Genomic DNA, 14820 nt, shown 5'->3' on the forward strand with positions numbered 1-14820 from the left:
GACGAAACTTCAAATTTTTTTTTCCCCTAATTGTAACAAAAATTACTCTTTCCTTCGCCTGCAAGATCCACTCTTTTCATTCTCTATCTTCCACATATATTATTTTAATTCTAATCTCTTAATCATCAATTTCATTGTTGTACAAAGCACAATTCGAAAGTGATTCCCTTTCTTATAATATATCAGATAGGTAGAATTACAGTTAGTAATTAGAGTCTTCATCTTCATCGTTGATTAATCCCTGCAGAAACTATGTCTTCTATGTTGCATAGAAGCTTCAAGCCTGCAAAGTGGTACGAGTAACTCGAAATCAGTTTCAATTTTCTTTCTTTTTGTTTATTTTTTTTCATATGAATCAGTAATCTTTTAATTTCTCTTTTTAGTGGAGGTGGTTTTTTTGTTTGTTTGTGTTTGGATTCTGAGTTTTGAGTAATTTGAATTTGGATTATGGTTTTGGTGCAGCAAAACTGCATTGAAGCTTGCGGTTTCGAGGATAAAGCTTCTGAAGAATAAGAGAGAAGCGCAAGTTAGGCAGCTTAAGAGGGAACTAGCTCAGTTGCTTGAGTCTGGTCAAGATCAAACTGCTAGAATAAGGGTAATAATCTTGAGGAATTTCATTTGAGAATATGTTTAATTCATTTACTATTATTGTTGTTGCTGCTGTTGTTTTTCTCTATTTGTTAAATTTGGTGGAAGATAGCACAGTTAGGATTTTTTCTAGTTTGATAAAAAGAAGAAATTTATTTAGATTAAAGTAAATTAAATAAGGGGAGAGATGGAGATAATGGTATTGAGATATTGGATTCACTACTTATGAATTATGAACGAAACAGAGCTGAAATGTTGTTACAGCAGCAAGCTCCTTAATCCATTTAGTGTTCTTTGAACATGTAGCCTACTATTGCTAGCTATATATATACATACATAAACTGAGACTTGCATTTCACAGTTTAGTTGCTCTGAAACAGAATCAAAGCATCAGATTCAAAAGTTTATTAAGTGATCAGTTCAAATAAAATGTTACTTCTATATGTACTAGTAAAAGAATCACTGGATAAACAGTAGAACTGATCATGGAGTCTTGTCTTTTCTTGTTCATGATATTTGATCCTTCCACATTACCTGTTTGCTGAAATTACTGGAAGCTATACATGCTGATACAACAGAAATGTAGCGCGATATAATTCAGGAAATTTCACCTTTTTATTTTCTATCTTTTGCTTTCCTTGACGTGTCTTCTGTTTTGTGCTTAGGTTGAACATGTTGTCAGGGAAGAGAAGACGATGGCAGCATATGATCTTATTGAGATATACTGTGAACTTATTGCTGCACGCTTGCCAATGATCGAGTCACAAAAGTATTTGAAACCTCTCAAATAATATTTTCTGTTATACTTTGCCTACATTTCTAAGTTTTTCATTTATTCTTTTAATGCGGGAAAGTCTACATCATTAAGGCCATGTCACTTGATATATCTATTCTAGTTGATCTTCCAGGGACTTCATATCATTCTTCATCTGGGAAATATGATTAAGTTTTCCTGTATCATTATTTTGTTAGGCTTTTTCAAGAAAAATGGTGATCAGAATAGGAGAATCTAATTCTATTATGTGCTAAAGAGTAACAGATGATTGTTTAGGTGGTTCTAGTCAAGCTAGGCTCCGATTGTAGATGTAGGAAATTATTCGAATAAAGATTAGTAAATGCAATTAAGTAAACAAGAGGTTATGGCATCCTAGTATAAGGTAAACCCTTGGGCCAAGATGTGTTCTCACTATCTCAGTCCTATTATCAATGATCTTTTATCATTATATATTAAAAGATATTAATATTATGCCATTGCACAAATTATAATCTTTTTGACAACAATGTTGCTTTCATATACTAGCAGAGGCCCTGGATAAAAAATCATGTCAACTAATTATGCAGCATTCTAGTGTCGCCTTTAAGGTTCGTTTAGTAATATTTGGCACGATTTGCAGAACTTTCAGTGTTGATTTGTTTTTTCTTCTTTTCCAGAAACTGTCCCATCGATTTAAAGGAAGCAATTTCAAGTGTAATATTTGCATGTCCAAGATGTGCAGACTTACCTGAGCTTGTAGATGTGCGGAAGCATCTTACAGTGAAGTATGGGAAAGAATTTGCATCGGCAGCTGTTGAATTACGCCCTGACTGTGGTGTAAATCGCTTGGCAAGTTTTTCTACCTGTCCGAAGTTTGATAGGATCAAATTTTCACGGCCTTTTTTTTCACCCCTCTAATAAAATGGTTTTGTTTCAGTTGGTTGAGAAATTGTCTGCCAAAGCACCCGATGGTCCAACCAAAATAAAAATACTGTCTGCGATTGCTGAAGAACATAATATCAAATGGGAACCCAAGTCATTTGGAGAAAATGATGTAAAGCCTTCTCAAGACTTGTTGGTATGCTGTTTATTTCTTTTAATTTATTATATGAAATTTGAGTTTGTTATTTTTTATTGTTTTTACAGTATTTAATTATTTTAGCCAACTCCACCAAAGGAGTAAAGGTTGTTATTGACTTTTCTTTTATTATTATTTATATGTTAAGGCTGGGCCAAACACTTTTGAGAAGGCAACTTATGCAGAACCTTCTCAAGTCCATGTTCCAGCAGCTGTTCGTGATGAAAAGGGTCCTCCTAACGTACAGGCTTCCTCACAATTTAAACCGGTGTATGATAGACCAACAGGTTCGGATGCGCAGAATACAAGTGATGCTACTAGAAAGGACACTGGAAATCAGTCGAGACCATCAGGCATGTCTGATCCCAAAATTATGCCTTCAGGTATATGTTTAAGGCAATAACTGGATATATTTCAGGCCTTGTGTTTTGTCTATTACCTAAATATTTGTTGTCCTTTCTGATAGGAACTGGAAATCAAGAAATGCATTATAGAGATTCATATTCTGAAAACAGGAGTGCTTTTCCTACTGTAAAGCAGAATTGGAATATGGAATTTAAGGATGCTGCCTCTGCTGCACAGGCAGCAGCAGAATCTGCGGAGCGTGCAAGCATGGCTGCAAGAGCAGCTGCGGAACTTTCAAGTCGTGAAAATGTAGCAAGGCAGCGTTCAAGTGAATCACATAGTTCTCCCAGAAGCCAGCTAAGAGATGAAGTACCTCAAGAATATTCTTTTAATGATGACAAACACCTTTCTACAGGTTCTGCGTATACCACCTTCCAGAGAGGCAGTTCTGGGATGAACAATGAAAAAATTAATACAAGAGAGCAAAATAACTCGGTAGGAATGCGCAATGAATATTACAGGAATAATCAAGAGAATGTAACGAAACATGTGCAGTCTGCATCATTGACATCTGCTAGTGCTTTTGATGATGAACACCTTTCTACAAACTCTGCTTATAGCACCTTCCATAGAAGCAGTTCTGGCATGAAAAATGAAAAAAATAGTGCCAGAGATCAAGATAACATGGGAGGAGCTCCCAATGAATATTACAGGAATAGTCAAGAGAATGCAATGAAACATGTGCAGTCCGCATCATTGTCATCTGCTAGTGCTTTTGATGATAACCCATTTGCTAGCAGGTCTCAAATGGCTGATATAAATCAGCATCACTCATTTGAGCAAGGGAGCAGTGACTTCCGTGATGTGAGAACAAAAAGGCAGGAAAGCAGAACTGAAGCAGATTTTGTAACTAAACTGCATGGTGATAGTGATGTGAACACTGAAGACAATTATGACTTTGGTGATGCAAGTACAGATAGAAAATCTAGACAAGCTTCCTCTTCTCACCTCATTTCTCCGAGTGATGATCGCAATGATAGTTTGAATCTGAGTGGCTGGGGAAGGGTCAGTGAAGATGTGGAAGATCGGTTTGTCACTGGTGAAGGGAACACCATGGAAACAAGTTCTTATAAAGATACTTCCGTTGTATTTGATAATTATGGATCAGAGGATGATGATTATAAATTTGAGTTTGATGAAAAACCCAATACAGTATTCTTCCCATCTCCGGATAGCAAGTCACATACTGATTCATTAGAAAAGAGAAATTCTTGGAGCCATGGACAAGATATTAATGAGGAAGTGCCAATTTATAGTTCACAGTCAAAAGAAGACATGTTGCCTGTCACTTTTGATGATTACGATGACTCGGATTCAGATAGTGAGGTGAATTCGGTCAATTCTAAGGTTCCCGGGAATTTTGGTTATGTAAATTCTGGTGTTGATCACAGTACAAAGCTTGGGGCTTTAGAGGGGTCTTCATCAAGAACTGATAAGACTGCAGGTTCTGACAGAAATCCTAGGTTATTATCACCATCTTCATTTGGTTCGGATACTCTGGAAGAGCATTTTGAGAGAAAGGTGGATATTGCTAGTGTTTCAGGAAAGAACTTTGGCAACAATGACTCACCAACCAGTCAGCCATCTTCAAGGGAAAGAAGCTCTGTATTGGATTCGGATCTTAAGGCAAATATCCATGCATCACAGTCACCAAACACTTCCATTGATACTGAAAGTTTTCAGGAATCTGAAATAGGAAGTGCCAGGGAATTAAACTATGGAACATTGAGGGGCGGTTTTCGCAACAAGGGTTATAGTCGACCACCTTATGTTAAGGGTACATTGAATAGGGTTCAATCTCCACCAGATGACATGTCGATCCAGAATGAAAGATCTTTGCCTACTGTGAGGACTTTAGTCAGTTCGGATTCAAGGGAAGCGAGCACTAGAAACAGAAGTGTGGGTTTGAGAACACAGAGCACTTTTTCTGAGTCTGATAACTTTGAACTGTCTTCAAACTCGCAGCAGCCTCTGACTAGTACTTACGAACCTCGTATTCGGATGGGGCAGAGTGAGACGAAAAAGAAATCAAAGACATACTTTGATTCTGATGATAGCAGTTCTGACGATGAACAGCCTAAACAAAATTTAGCTAGTTCTGCTCGTCCTGGTAGCGGAGCATCACGAAGAACATCTGTTCCCTCGAAAACTGCGACTACTCGTACAAAACTTGGATGGAAATCTACTAGAGCTTCTCAGGAGAGTGAAAATGAAGAGGCCTCATCCATGAATAGCTCCGAAAATCGAGCAAGTTCTGAACCTAGATCATCCACCAGTGTGCAACCTTCAAGTTCTCTTCCTAAGAAAGTGATGCAAGATTATGGTGAGGAGCAAGAGGCTTCAAAAGGTGGAAGTTCTGAAGCAGATACTAAGGAGAAGGCTGGTCATGTTCATCCAAAGCTACCTGACTATGACTCCTTTGCTGCTCATTTCATGTCTCTTAGAAAGGGTCGCCAATAAATTTTGTTTGCTTTGCATATTAGTTGCGTAGCCACACTCAGTATATACTATATAGTACTCCTTAGAGGTTCATCATTCTTTTTTCAGCTTGTACTGGTATTGGTATACATAGATGCGTGAGTTTAATATTCAAATTACTTGAGGAACATAGATGTCACATGGTATTTTTGTTGTATAAATTGAGTCACAGAATTCATCAAATATTCTTACGAACCAGCTCTGAAAATACAAGAAAAATTCATATTTCATAAGCGATTATAATGCCTAGATGGGTAACTCGGAGACGTGTTAGCAACATAGCATGTATGATGCATGTTCTCATAACTTTATATATACTAGAATGGGGCTTTATTGTATAATATATTCTAATATTGTTTAGAGATTGATTAGACAATGAGTTTTGTTATACATCTTAGTCTTTTTGGTAATTAAGTTTATTAAGTTGGTCTAAATTCAACAAAACCTACTCAACATTCGGGTGAAAATCACGCCGTTCTTCTTTTTTATATTTTTTCGTAAGCCTCTTCTTCTTTTTTGTATTTTTTTTATATTTTTTTGTACGCCTCTTCTTCTTTCTATTGGTATTATTGTTGTTGTGTTCTATTTTTGTTTCTTCTTCTACTCCTCTTCCTTGTAGTTATTTGTTCTTCTTTGTTTATTTTTTTCTTCTTTTTTGTAATTTTATTCTTTTTAAGAGAGTAAAACAAGAACAATTATAAAAAAATTAAAATAAAAAAATGAAAAAAAAATTAAAAAGAAGTAGTAGCAGAAAATGAGGAGGAAGAGGAGGAGGAGGAGGAGAAGGAGGAGGAGAAGTAGTAGCAGAAAATGAGGAGGAGGAGGAAGAGGATTATACAGAATTTATCAGAAAAACAACACCAAAATCTCTTAATAATAACACATAATTTTTTTTGTTTTGACACTAAAATTTTACTACAAAAGCATAAAATGTCTTATTTAATGCTGTATTTTTTTATTTTTCTTTCTTTTTTCTATTGTTCTTATTTCTTCTTTTAGGAATATAATTGTCATAATCAAACCGATGATCGAATCGATTAAGTTACTGATTTATTGGTTTATTAGTTTAACCGATAGATTCAAGGATGGACCTACATTGAAGGAGGAGGGAACATTTGCCCCAGAGAATTAAAAAAAAACTAATACGTAGCTAATATATATATATACCTTTTATTATATTATATTTATTCAAAATAAAATATAAATAATTTTTTTGTGTATTTTTTAATTAAATACAACTTAAATTATTAGTGACTTTTTAAAAAATATTTAACATAAAAGAATATACTATCTATATATTAATATACTCTATTAATATTTATTATTAAAATAGTTTTAATTATAGTAATTATTTTAGATAAAAGATTTATTTATACCATAAAAACTATAATAAGTAGATATTATAATTAAATATGAGATAATAAAAAAATAATTGTTTAAGAACATATATAAAAAAATAATATTTAGTCATGTTAAAAATAAAAAAAGTCATTATAAATTTTTTTTAATCATTTTAAATATTATACTGAGTGAAATTATCTTTTTATTATTTTAAATACTATAATAAGTAATTTCGTGTACGTTTCTAATTCTTATCAATATGTATAGATAGTTCTAATTTAAAATTTTAAATATGACTAAACAAATTTGGGTTGGTCGAGTGATTAGCTTAATTGTCCGCTTAAATAAATGTTGGGAGTTCGAATTTCATTTCGTATGTGTAGCAACTCATTGGCCCTCTTAAATGAAACTCAAAGTCATGATAGATTAGTTCTTAACTTATGAGATATTGTGAAGAACCAAAAAAAATATATCTATACCTAAATTTTATTATTTTTTTGGCCCACAACTAAATTTTTCTGGGTCCGATAGATTACTAGTTGAACTGATAAAACCGGTCTTATATAAATAAAAAATATAAAATAGTCAAAAATTTAAAATTAATATTTAAAATACATATATTTACTAATATTTTAAGAATAATTAAGTCTCAAATTCTAAAAATAACTAGTACAAAGATAAATATAAAATTAGTCAATATTACTACAATAATATTTTAATTTGACACAATAATAACAATCCATGAACTATATTAAATTTTATGTAATTTTTTTTCATAACAAGTAATTTTTATTTTATTTTTATATTAAATTAATTATTTTTTTATTTTAAAAATTTATTAATTAATTTATACCTATTACATTATATTATTCATAGGTAAATAACCATGTAATTTATTTGTCTAAATTTGTTTGTCCAATTGAAATCGATAAATAAAAATGATTGTTTATGGTCTCTAAAAAATAAAGGTTTAATTTTTTAATTTTATTTTTTCTAATAAATGAAACAATTAAACAAGTCCAACACGATATTATTCTTCATTTTTTTAAGTTTGTTTTGTTGTTATTTTTTCATCACAAAAAAAAAGTTCAACAATATCTAATTAAAAAAAAATAACAATATTCTGACAAAAAAAGGACCTAGCTGTTTGACATGTAATATATTTAAACACACATAATTTAGTGAAACATACTGTAGCTCAGTGGCTACAAGCATGCTTAAATCTGTTTTAGTGTGGGTTTTAAAATGAATCCCACCTCAAGAAATTTTGCAAATTTTGATCGGTTTAGATACGATTCAAATGATTTTGATCGATTTTTATTTTTAATTGGTCAGAATATTAAATCGGATCGAATTAGGGTTTAATTTATTGGTCTGATTTGGTTCCTACAACTATATTTTAGAGTATTATTTTTCATATTAAATTTGAATAAATTATAATTTTATTTAGTTGAATGAATATAAATTCTTTCTCTTCCTACTAATTTTACATCATTATGTATTTTTTCTTTTTCATAAATCCCACCTCAAGAAATTTTGCAAATTTTGAGCGATTTAAACACGGTTCGAATGGTTTTCATCGATTTTTATCTTTAAACGGTCAGAATATCAAACCGGATTGAATTAAGGTTTAATTTACTAGTCTAATTTGGTTCTTACAACTATGTTTTGAAGTATTACTTCTCATATTATATTTGAATAAATTATAATTTTATTTAGTTGAATGAATATAAGTTCTTTCTTTTCCTACCGATTTTGCATTATTATGTACTTCTTCTTCTTCTTTGTTTGATTTTTTCTTATTTTTATTCTTGTTAAGAGAATAAAACAAGAAGAATCATGAGAAGGTAAAACAAGAAGGAAAAGATGAATAAGGAAAAAAGAAAAAGAAGATGATGATGATAATGAAGAAGAAGGAGGAAGAATTTTGAGTTATCATCAAGTAATTTCAGTGTATTCTAGATTTAAATAAGGTGCACTTGGTTTGATCTTGTTTAAAGTGAGTTTATTTGTGTGTCGTCATCGTTAAGAAATTTCGGTACATTTTGAATTTAAACTATTATACATATAAGAAAAAGACGACGATAACGACAATCACGATAACGATGATGATAATGACGATGATGAAGAAGATGGAGAAGAAAGAGGAGAAAAAATTCAAACGAAAAAAAAGAGAAGTAGAAGGTGGTGAAGACGGCGACGATGATAATAAAAGAGAAAGATGAAAAAGATGAGAAGGAGAAGAAGAAGCTAAATAGCAACAGTAACAACTAACAAGGATGAAGAAGAAGAGCATATGCGAGAATTTAAAATTTTTTATAACAACTTACTTGATTAGATATTTTACTTAGTTGTAAAATTTTCCTCTTAGATAATATATATATCAATGTTAAATTTAAAGTATTTTACATTAAAATTATTTTATAAAATATTTATTTAATAATTTATATATAATTATTCAACAAAAATAGAATATAAATTAGATTATAGATTATTATTTTTAAGAATTTGAATTCATTTATTAAAAAAACATAATTTTTTTATATTAGAATTGTACAAATTTACATCTTTATTGTTTTCATTGTTTGTAAATAATTTTAAAAAATTAAATAAAAGAATTTGAATAACACCAAAAATATAATATAAAGTTATGAATTAATTTTATAATTATAATATATTTAAATATAAGAGAGCACTATGCATGCCTAGTTATCTTTTTGGAAAGAAATGTAAAAAAAAACATTCATTTAATATGAAAAAAACATCCTAATAATTAACAAAAGAAATATTCAGTTATATTTTAGTAAAAATAATTAAATATCTATAACATTTAAAAAAAATATAAAATTCTTAAAAAAATAGAGACATTCACATTTATAATACAAAAAATTCAAAAAATATATAAAAGAACATCCATTTAGTATGAAAAAGAAACATTCTGATACTTAGTAGAAGAAACATCCATATATATTAACTCGTAAAAATTTTGAATTCACCCCAAAAGTATTTGGCTGATTTTTGGCTAATACCATTTTGGTTCCCTAGTATTGCTCTTTTTTATTACTTTTTATACTCTTCATTGTTCATTTCAACATTTTTGCTCTGCTATTTAGCTTGCCACTTGTCATGCAATAGAGCTTAATACTTGTCGAACAAATAAAATGCCACTTGTCAAGTAACAAACCTATTACTACTCTCTTATTATATATTAACTAGCAAGATCCCCGCGCAATGCGCGGGCAAGATAAATAAAGACTATAATAACGTGAATGTAAAACATATTTGAGATATTATTTGGTGTTAAAAATAAAGGAATATTGATATTGTTTGAAAAATATATGAAAATTTTTAAGCAAACAGAAAAAAATTTTTATTAAAAAAAAGAAAATGAGAAATTAATCTCTAACTTTTTAGTTTGCTGACATTTAAGTTTTGAAGATTTAAAAATATATTTAAATTTTTAACCTCTTTAAAATCTGAACACATCCATCTTTGGGTCTAATTTATCTCATTTTAAAAATTCTTTCACGTGTGTATCCATATCAATCAGGTCAGTATAACGGGAGTCACGTTTAATTTTTTCGTAAGTAAATATGAGAGATCGATATGTCCAAATTTAAAAAATGTTAGGAATTTAAATGCATTTTTAAATTCTCACAGAATTAAATGTCCGTGGATCAAAAGGTCAATGACTTATTTATCTTTTTCTAAAAAAAAAGCTACAAAATATTGTTATGTTATTATTCATAAGTGATTCTGTCAAAATATAAATAATGTTCTAAATTCTCTGCAAATTAAAATTAAAATAGTACTTTATTATGTATTAAATTAGAGTACATTACTTTTTCAAATACTAATAGTGTTCATTTATTTTTCACACCAATTAATAATTTAAATATAGTTGACATTGATCTCATAATGGTATTATTTGTTTTACTCGTACAAACGCACGAATAAATTGCCAATGTAGATAGGAAAAGAGTAATACATTAAAAAAGTATCATTAATAATAAAAGTGACCAATTTAAAAATAATATGTTATATTGTTATTAAAAAATTTTGTTTTAAAATAGAAAGTATACGATAACTTAAAATCAGTACATCAAACCTATGCATGTAATGTGATAAATCAGAAAAAAAAATTATTTAGCTTTTTAAGAAATATAGGTAAATTTAGATGTTCAAAAATACAATTTCTTCCAACTATGCTATATGTCTCATTTATTATCACAAACAGCAAAGAATGGAGTTTAATAAGAATACAAATTCACAGTTTAATAAGAATATATCTATGGCAAACATTGTTAAAACAAATAGTAAAATCTTTAAAATTTAGTGAGAAACAATTAGAAGTAGATATTTATCCTAAATCTTTTAATAAAATTGCTAAATGAAGCCAAGCATTCTCCTTCACCAATCTCTCCTGTATAAAATAATTAAAATTAGAAAAACCAACCATGGTTAAAGTGAATTGAGATGGGTTTAGCGATATGTCTTTTCATGATGTGAATATCAATTCGAATAATAGTATCACAAACTTCAAAAATAAAAAAGACGGTAAAATAATGATTTCATTAATTAAAGTATATTAAAGAATTGGTTCATGTACATAATTCACATAAAAAAAGAATTCGTAACTATCACTTAAGTCCTAACTTTAAAAGGATTTAGTTCATCAATAACTTTCTATCAATAAATTTAGTCATGTAAATAATCTATAGTTCATAGTTGCAATTTGTAAACAATCATGTTACTTAAATCAAACTTTTTTTTGGTCAAACATTAAAAAAAAAATCAATCAAGATTTTACGTGATTCTAAGTAAACTATCGAATTAATCTCTCCTATCAAGTTTAAATCTAAATCTATTGAAATATTTTTTAAAATTTTTAAAATTGACAAATACTATCATAAGTGATGTGAAGATAGTATGACTTGCAACCTAAACCCACCCTACTAATATGTTTAAAGAATTATAATTTAAAATAAATGCTAGAAGTCAAAAATAAATGCTAATTGTTTCTTTCTTTTTTTTTGTAGATTTAGCTAATTAAAGATAGAATTTTGTATATGTATTTTTAATTATAATTTATAATAAATTATTGTAATTACTTAAATTTCTTTTATACTTTAACAAATAATTTGCATTTTATAGTAAAATAAAAAAATTTCGAAATTGCTTTAACAAATTGTTCATGACCCTCATTATGTCATCAATAAAATTGTATGCACAAAGGATCTAAAAACTTTTCAATTATGTGCATCCCTTTTAAAAGATCTTAAAAATATCGGCTTTAGTTAAAAATATTAATAAAAAAAAATGGCATCTTAGCTCTAGAATTGGCATGGCCACACTACACTACTGTTGCCGAAGATTTTTGGTCCTTAATACAACATATTGCATTCTATACCTAATATTTCTACCTCAAGTAAAAATATTGATAAATCTTCATTTAAATTTTAGTTCTAGAGTTATACATTCTCAATCTTCATTTGCACTATTAGTCTCTATCTTTTAATGCTTCAAAAAAACATAAACTTAAAGAAGGAAGAGAAAAAAAAAATTATCCAAAAAATTAATATTAAAAAACTTGAAAAAAGATATTCAAAAGAACATGAAAATATTACTGTCAATCATGAGTTAAAGAATACTTACCTAATACGGCCTTGTCAATCATGCAATTTAAATTTAAGTTCATCTTATCAAACTTTATGCATCCAATTTCAAATGTTAGTCATAAAATTAGTCATAAAATAAAACTTATGCAAACTTTAAGATAATATTTTTAAATTTTTTTTATTTTTTAACTTTTTAATAATTGTACCACCCAAAGTGACATAAATATAGATTTGTAAAATGGAATGGCATTGCAAAAAGAAGCTTAGTAATTACAAAATTTGCTTTTAATAGGAAGGTGTAAATGGTTTTTAAGATATGTTGCATTTTTGCTCACATTCATCTTTTAACTTTACAATGATGCTTTAAGTACAATAAATATAACAAAGCACACCAAAGATTAAGAATATGTTCAATTTTTTTAACGGAAATGTTTAGTAACAAAAAAAAATCAGCCAAAAACCTTTTTTAATCTTTGCTAAAAGCAAGGACTAATACTACTTTTTACTAAATTTCACAATAAATATTGTAAATCCTAATTAGTTCTAAATTTAAAATTTCTTATCCAACATCTTTCTAAACAAACAAATACAAACAGCATCTATAAAGTATGGAGTTACTCAGTTTAATAATGCTAATTATTATTTTAAAAATTTCTCATAAAATCATGTATAAATTTTTTCTAAACCTTAAATTCTAAACCTTTTTTGTTCAGCTGCAAAAGATATCATATTATTTCAAGTCAATATCATCTTTTTAATTTAAAATCAACAGCAAAGGATATCCTAGAGTTAAAAATTATATTATTTAAAAACTTAAATCAAATTATTTATTAATTTTATAGAGCATTCAATTTATGCTTAATTAGTTAAAATGGACTCGATCAAAGGGATCTCATCCCCTCTATCAATAGTGAATGAATGAATAAAACTATATAGCCTCAAACTTATCACTTGATGTATAAAATTATAAAAATAAATCTATGTGCTAATGCATCAATCTTTCATATGAACTAAAAATCTTGAGGAAAACAATACCTAGCCAAAATTAAATTTCTTGCCAAAAACTGTTAAATTTTTAATAAAGTAAGGTTCGCTTTTTAAGTTAATTATACACCTAACAAATGTTATCACAAAAATATTTTATTTGCAATGAAAATAATCCCTTTTAAATTTTTAATACTACCAAAATAAATTATGTACTTTGACTCAAAAAAGTTTAAATTGAAGCAAGTATTTTATGGAAAGCTAGATTACCATTTTGTCAAAACTCATGGTGCATTACCAACAAAACTCTGCTACATATGTCTGTAGCTCAAATTAATAGAGTTTACAGCTAATTTTGCTAGTATGTCTAACATTTACTATTCTATTTTAGTAATTAGACACATTTTTTCTTATGAAATTGTATGAACCAAAAAACAATTAAATGAAAATACCACATAGAAGAAAAATTAGAACTTCAAGATAGTAAAAAATGAAGAATCCAAGTCTCTTGAATCTTGCTCTATAAGCCTCTTGATGGCTGCAACAATGCACTGAAGCATCTAACTTGTAGATCTGTGAATTCCAAAACTAAAGACAGGTATATTCATGGTATGCAATTAAAAAAGCAAGGAATAAAAGGAGGAAGGGAGGACTCGATCAAAAATCTGGTATTCATTTAGTTCATCAACGAGGCTACCAGCCATGTCTTGATCACAAATTATAAATACTCTTCTTAATGTCCTTACACATGTACCTATTAAAACAACTGAAAATATGATGGAATCAAATATTATTAAATCAATGTTAAGAATAAAAGGTTAATAATTGCTATAGCTCCTGGTGATAAAGATCTTTATACACTTTCTAAGTTATTCCATCTCATCATTATTTCATCCACTTTGGTCTTCCTCAAGTGTTCTCTCCTCTCCATTTTCTTCCTCTTCTTGTTCCTCCTCATCCTCCTCACCATAATCATTGACATCAAAATCACATTTTTCATGCTCCATCTACATCACAAAAACAACTCCTCAATCAAAAATGAAAAATAATGAACCACTATAATTGCACAACATTTTAGAGAATAAATGAGTAAGGAAACAGCTAATGTAGTCCTTAATACATGTGAAACATTAGCACTAAAAGTAACACCAAAAGCAAGTAATCAAAGAAGTTCTATCTCTATTTGACTTGTCAACTACAAATAGTTCAAGTTGCACAGTAAATGTTCCTCTCGCTGCTCATAAAAGATAACATTTTGTATGCTCTAAATTGTTTCAGAATTCAAATTCATTAACATGTGGATCAAAAAAAACAAAAAACAAATTAGAGCAGAGGGTGACATCTTTGACAACTCTATACACTATTTTCCAAAGAACTAACCTTCAGTTGACAAACTTATAAATGGTTATGGACTTATGGGTTTACCATTTTTCCCATTACAATATCTCCATTTTTCCAATCTAAACCACACATGCCAACATGCATCGGAGTAATAATTAAAATAATGTTAAAAGGCTCCTCTTAGGTCCTAATTTATGTTTTTATCCGTCTGTATTTGGATAACAAAAGTTGTT

General features: G+C 29.0%; 1 protein-coding gene and 1 long non-coding RNA gene across 3 annotated transcripts in view; one reads left to right on the forward strand and one right to left on the reverse strand.

Annotated features, from left to right (window-relative positions):
• On the forward strand, positions 1 to 5538 carry LOC107490152 (uncharacterized). Its single transcript, XM_016110920.3, has 7 exons — positions 1 to 293; positions 463 to 595; positions 1254 to 1357; positions 2020 to 2191; positions 2280 to 2420; positions 2569 to 2803; positions 2887 to 5538. The coding sequence occupies exons 1-7, from the start codon at positions 253 to 255 to the stop codon at positions 5283 to 5285; spliced, it is 3225 nt and encodes a 1074-aa protein (XP_015966406.1). The 5' UTR covers positions 1 to 252; the 3' UTR covers positions 5286 to 5538.
• Positions 5539 to 13863: 8325 nt separating this feature from the next.
• Positions 13864 to 14820, reverse strand: part of LOC127747803 (uncharacterized) — a 4291-nt gene continuing 3334 nt past the window's right edge. The window contains exon 5 of one of the 2 annotated variants that reach the window (XR_008009751.1): positions 13864 to 14253. This is a non-coding gene — a long non-coding RNA (uncharacterized LOC127747803). The remainder of the gene's footprint in view (positions 14254 to 14820) is intronic. The other variant, XR_008009750.1, reaches the window with a different exon arrangement.

This window comes from Arachis duranensis, chromosome 5 (assembly GCF_000817695.3).
Source record: "Arachis duranensis cultivar V14167 chromosome 5, aradu.V14167.gnm2.J7QH, whole genome shotgun sequence".
In the NCBI taxonomy this organism is placed as follows: Eukaryota; Viridiplantae; Streptophyta; class Magnoliopsida; order Fabales; family Fabaceae; genus Arachis; species Arachis duranensis.

What these genes read in the sequence shown, in the direction of transcription:
- LOC107490152 (XM_016110920.3), top strand. Translation starts at nt 253, where the DNA reads ATGTCTTCTATGTTGCATAGAAGCTTCAAGCCTGCAAAGTG. An exon ending in AGCTTCAAGCCTGCAAAGTG is followed by an intron (nt 294 to 462) that starts GTACGAGTAACT and finishes GTTTTGGTGCAG; the next exon opens with CAAAACTGCATTGAAGCTTG. An exon ending in ACTGTGGTGTAAATCGCTTG is followed by an intron (nt 2,192 to 2,279) that starts GCAAGTTTTTCT and finishes GTTTTGTTTCAG; the next exon opens with TTGGTTGAGAAATTGTCTGC.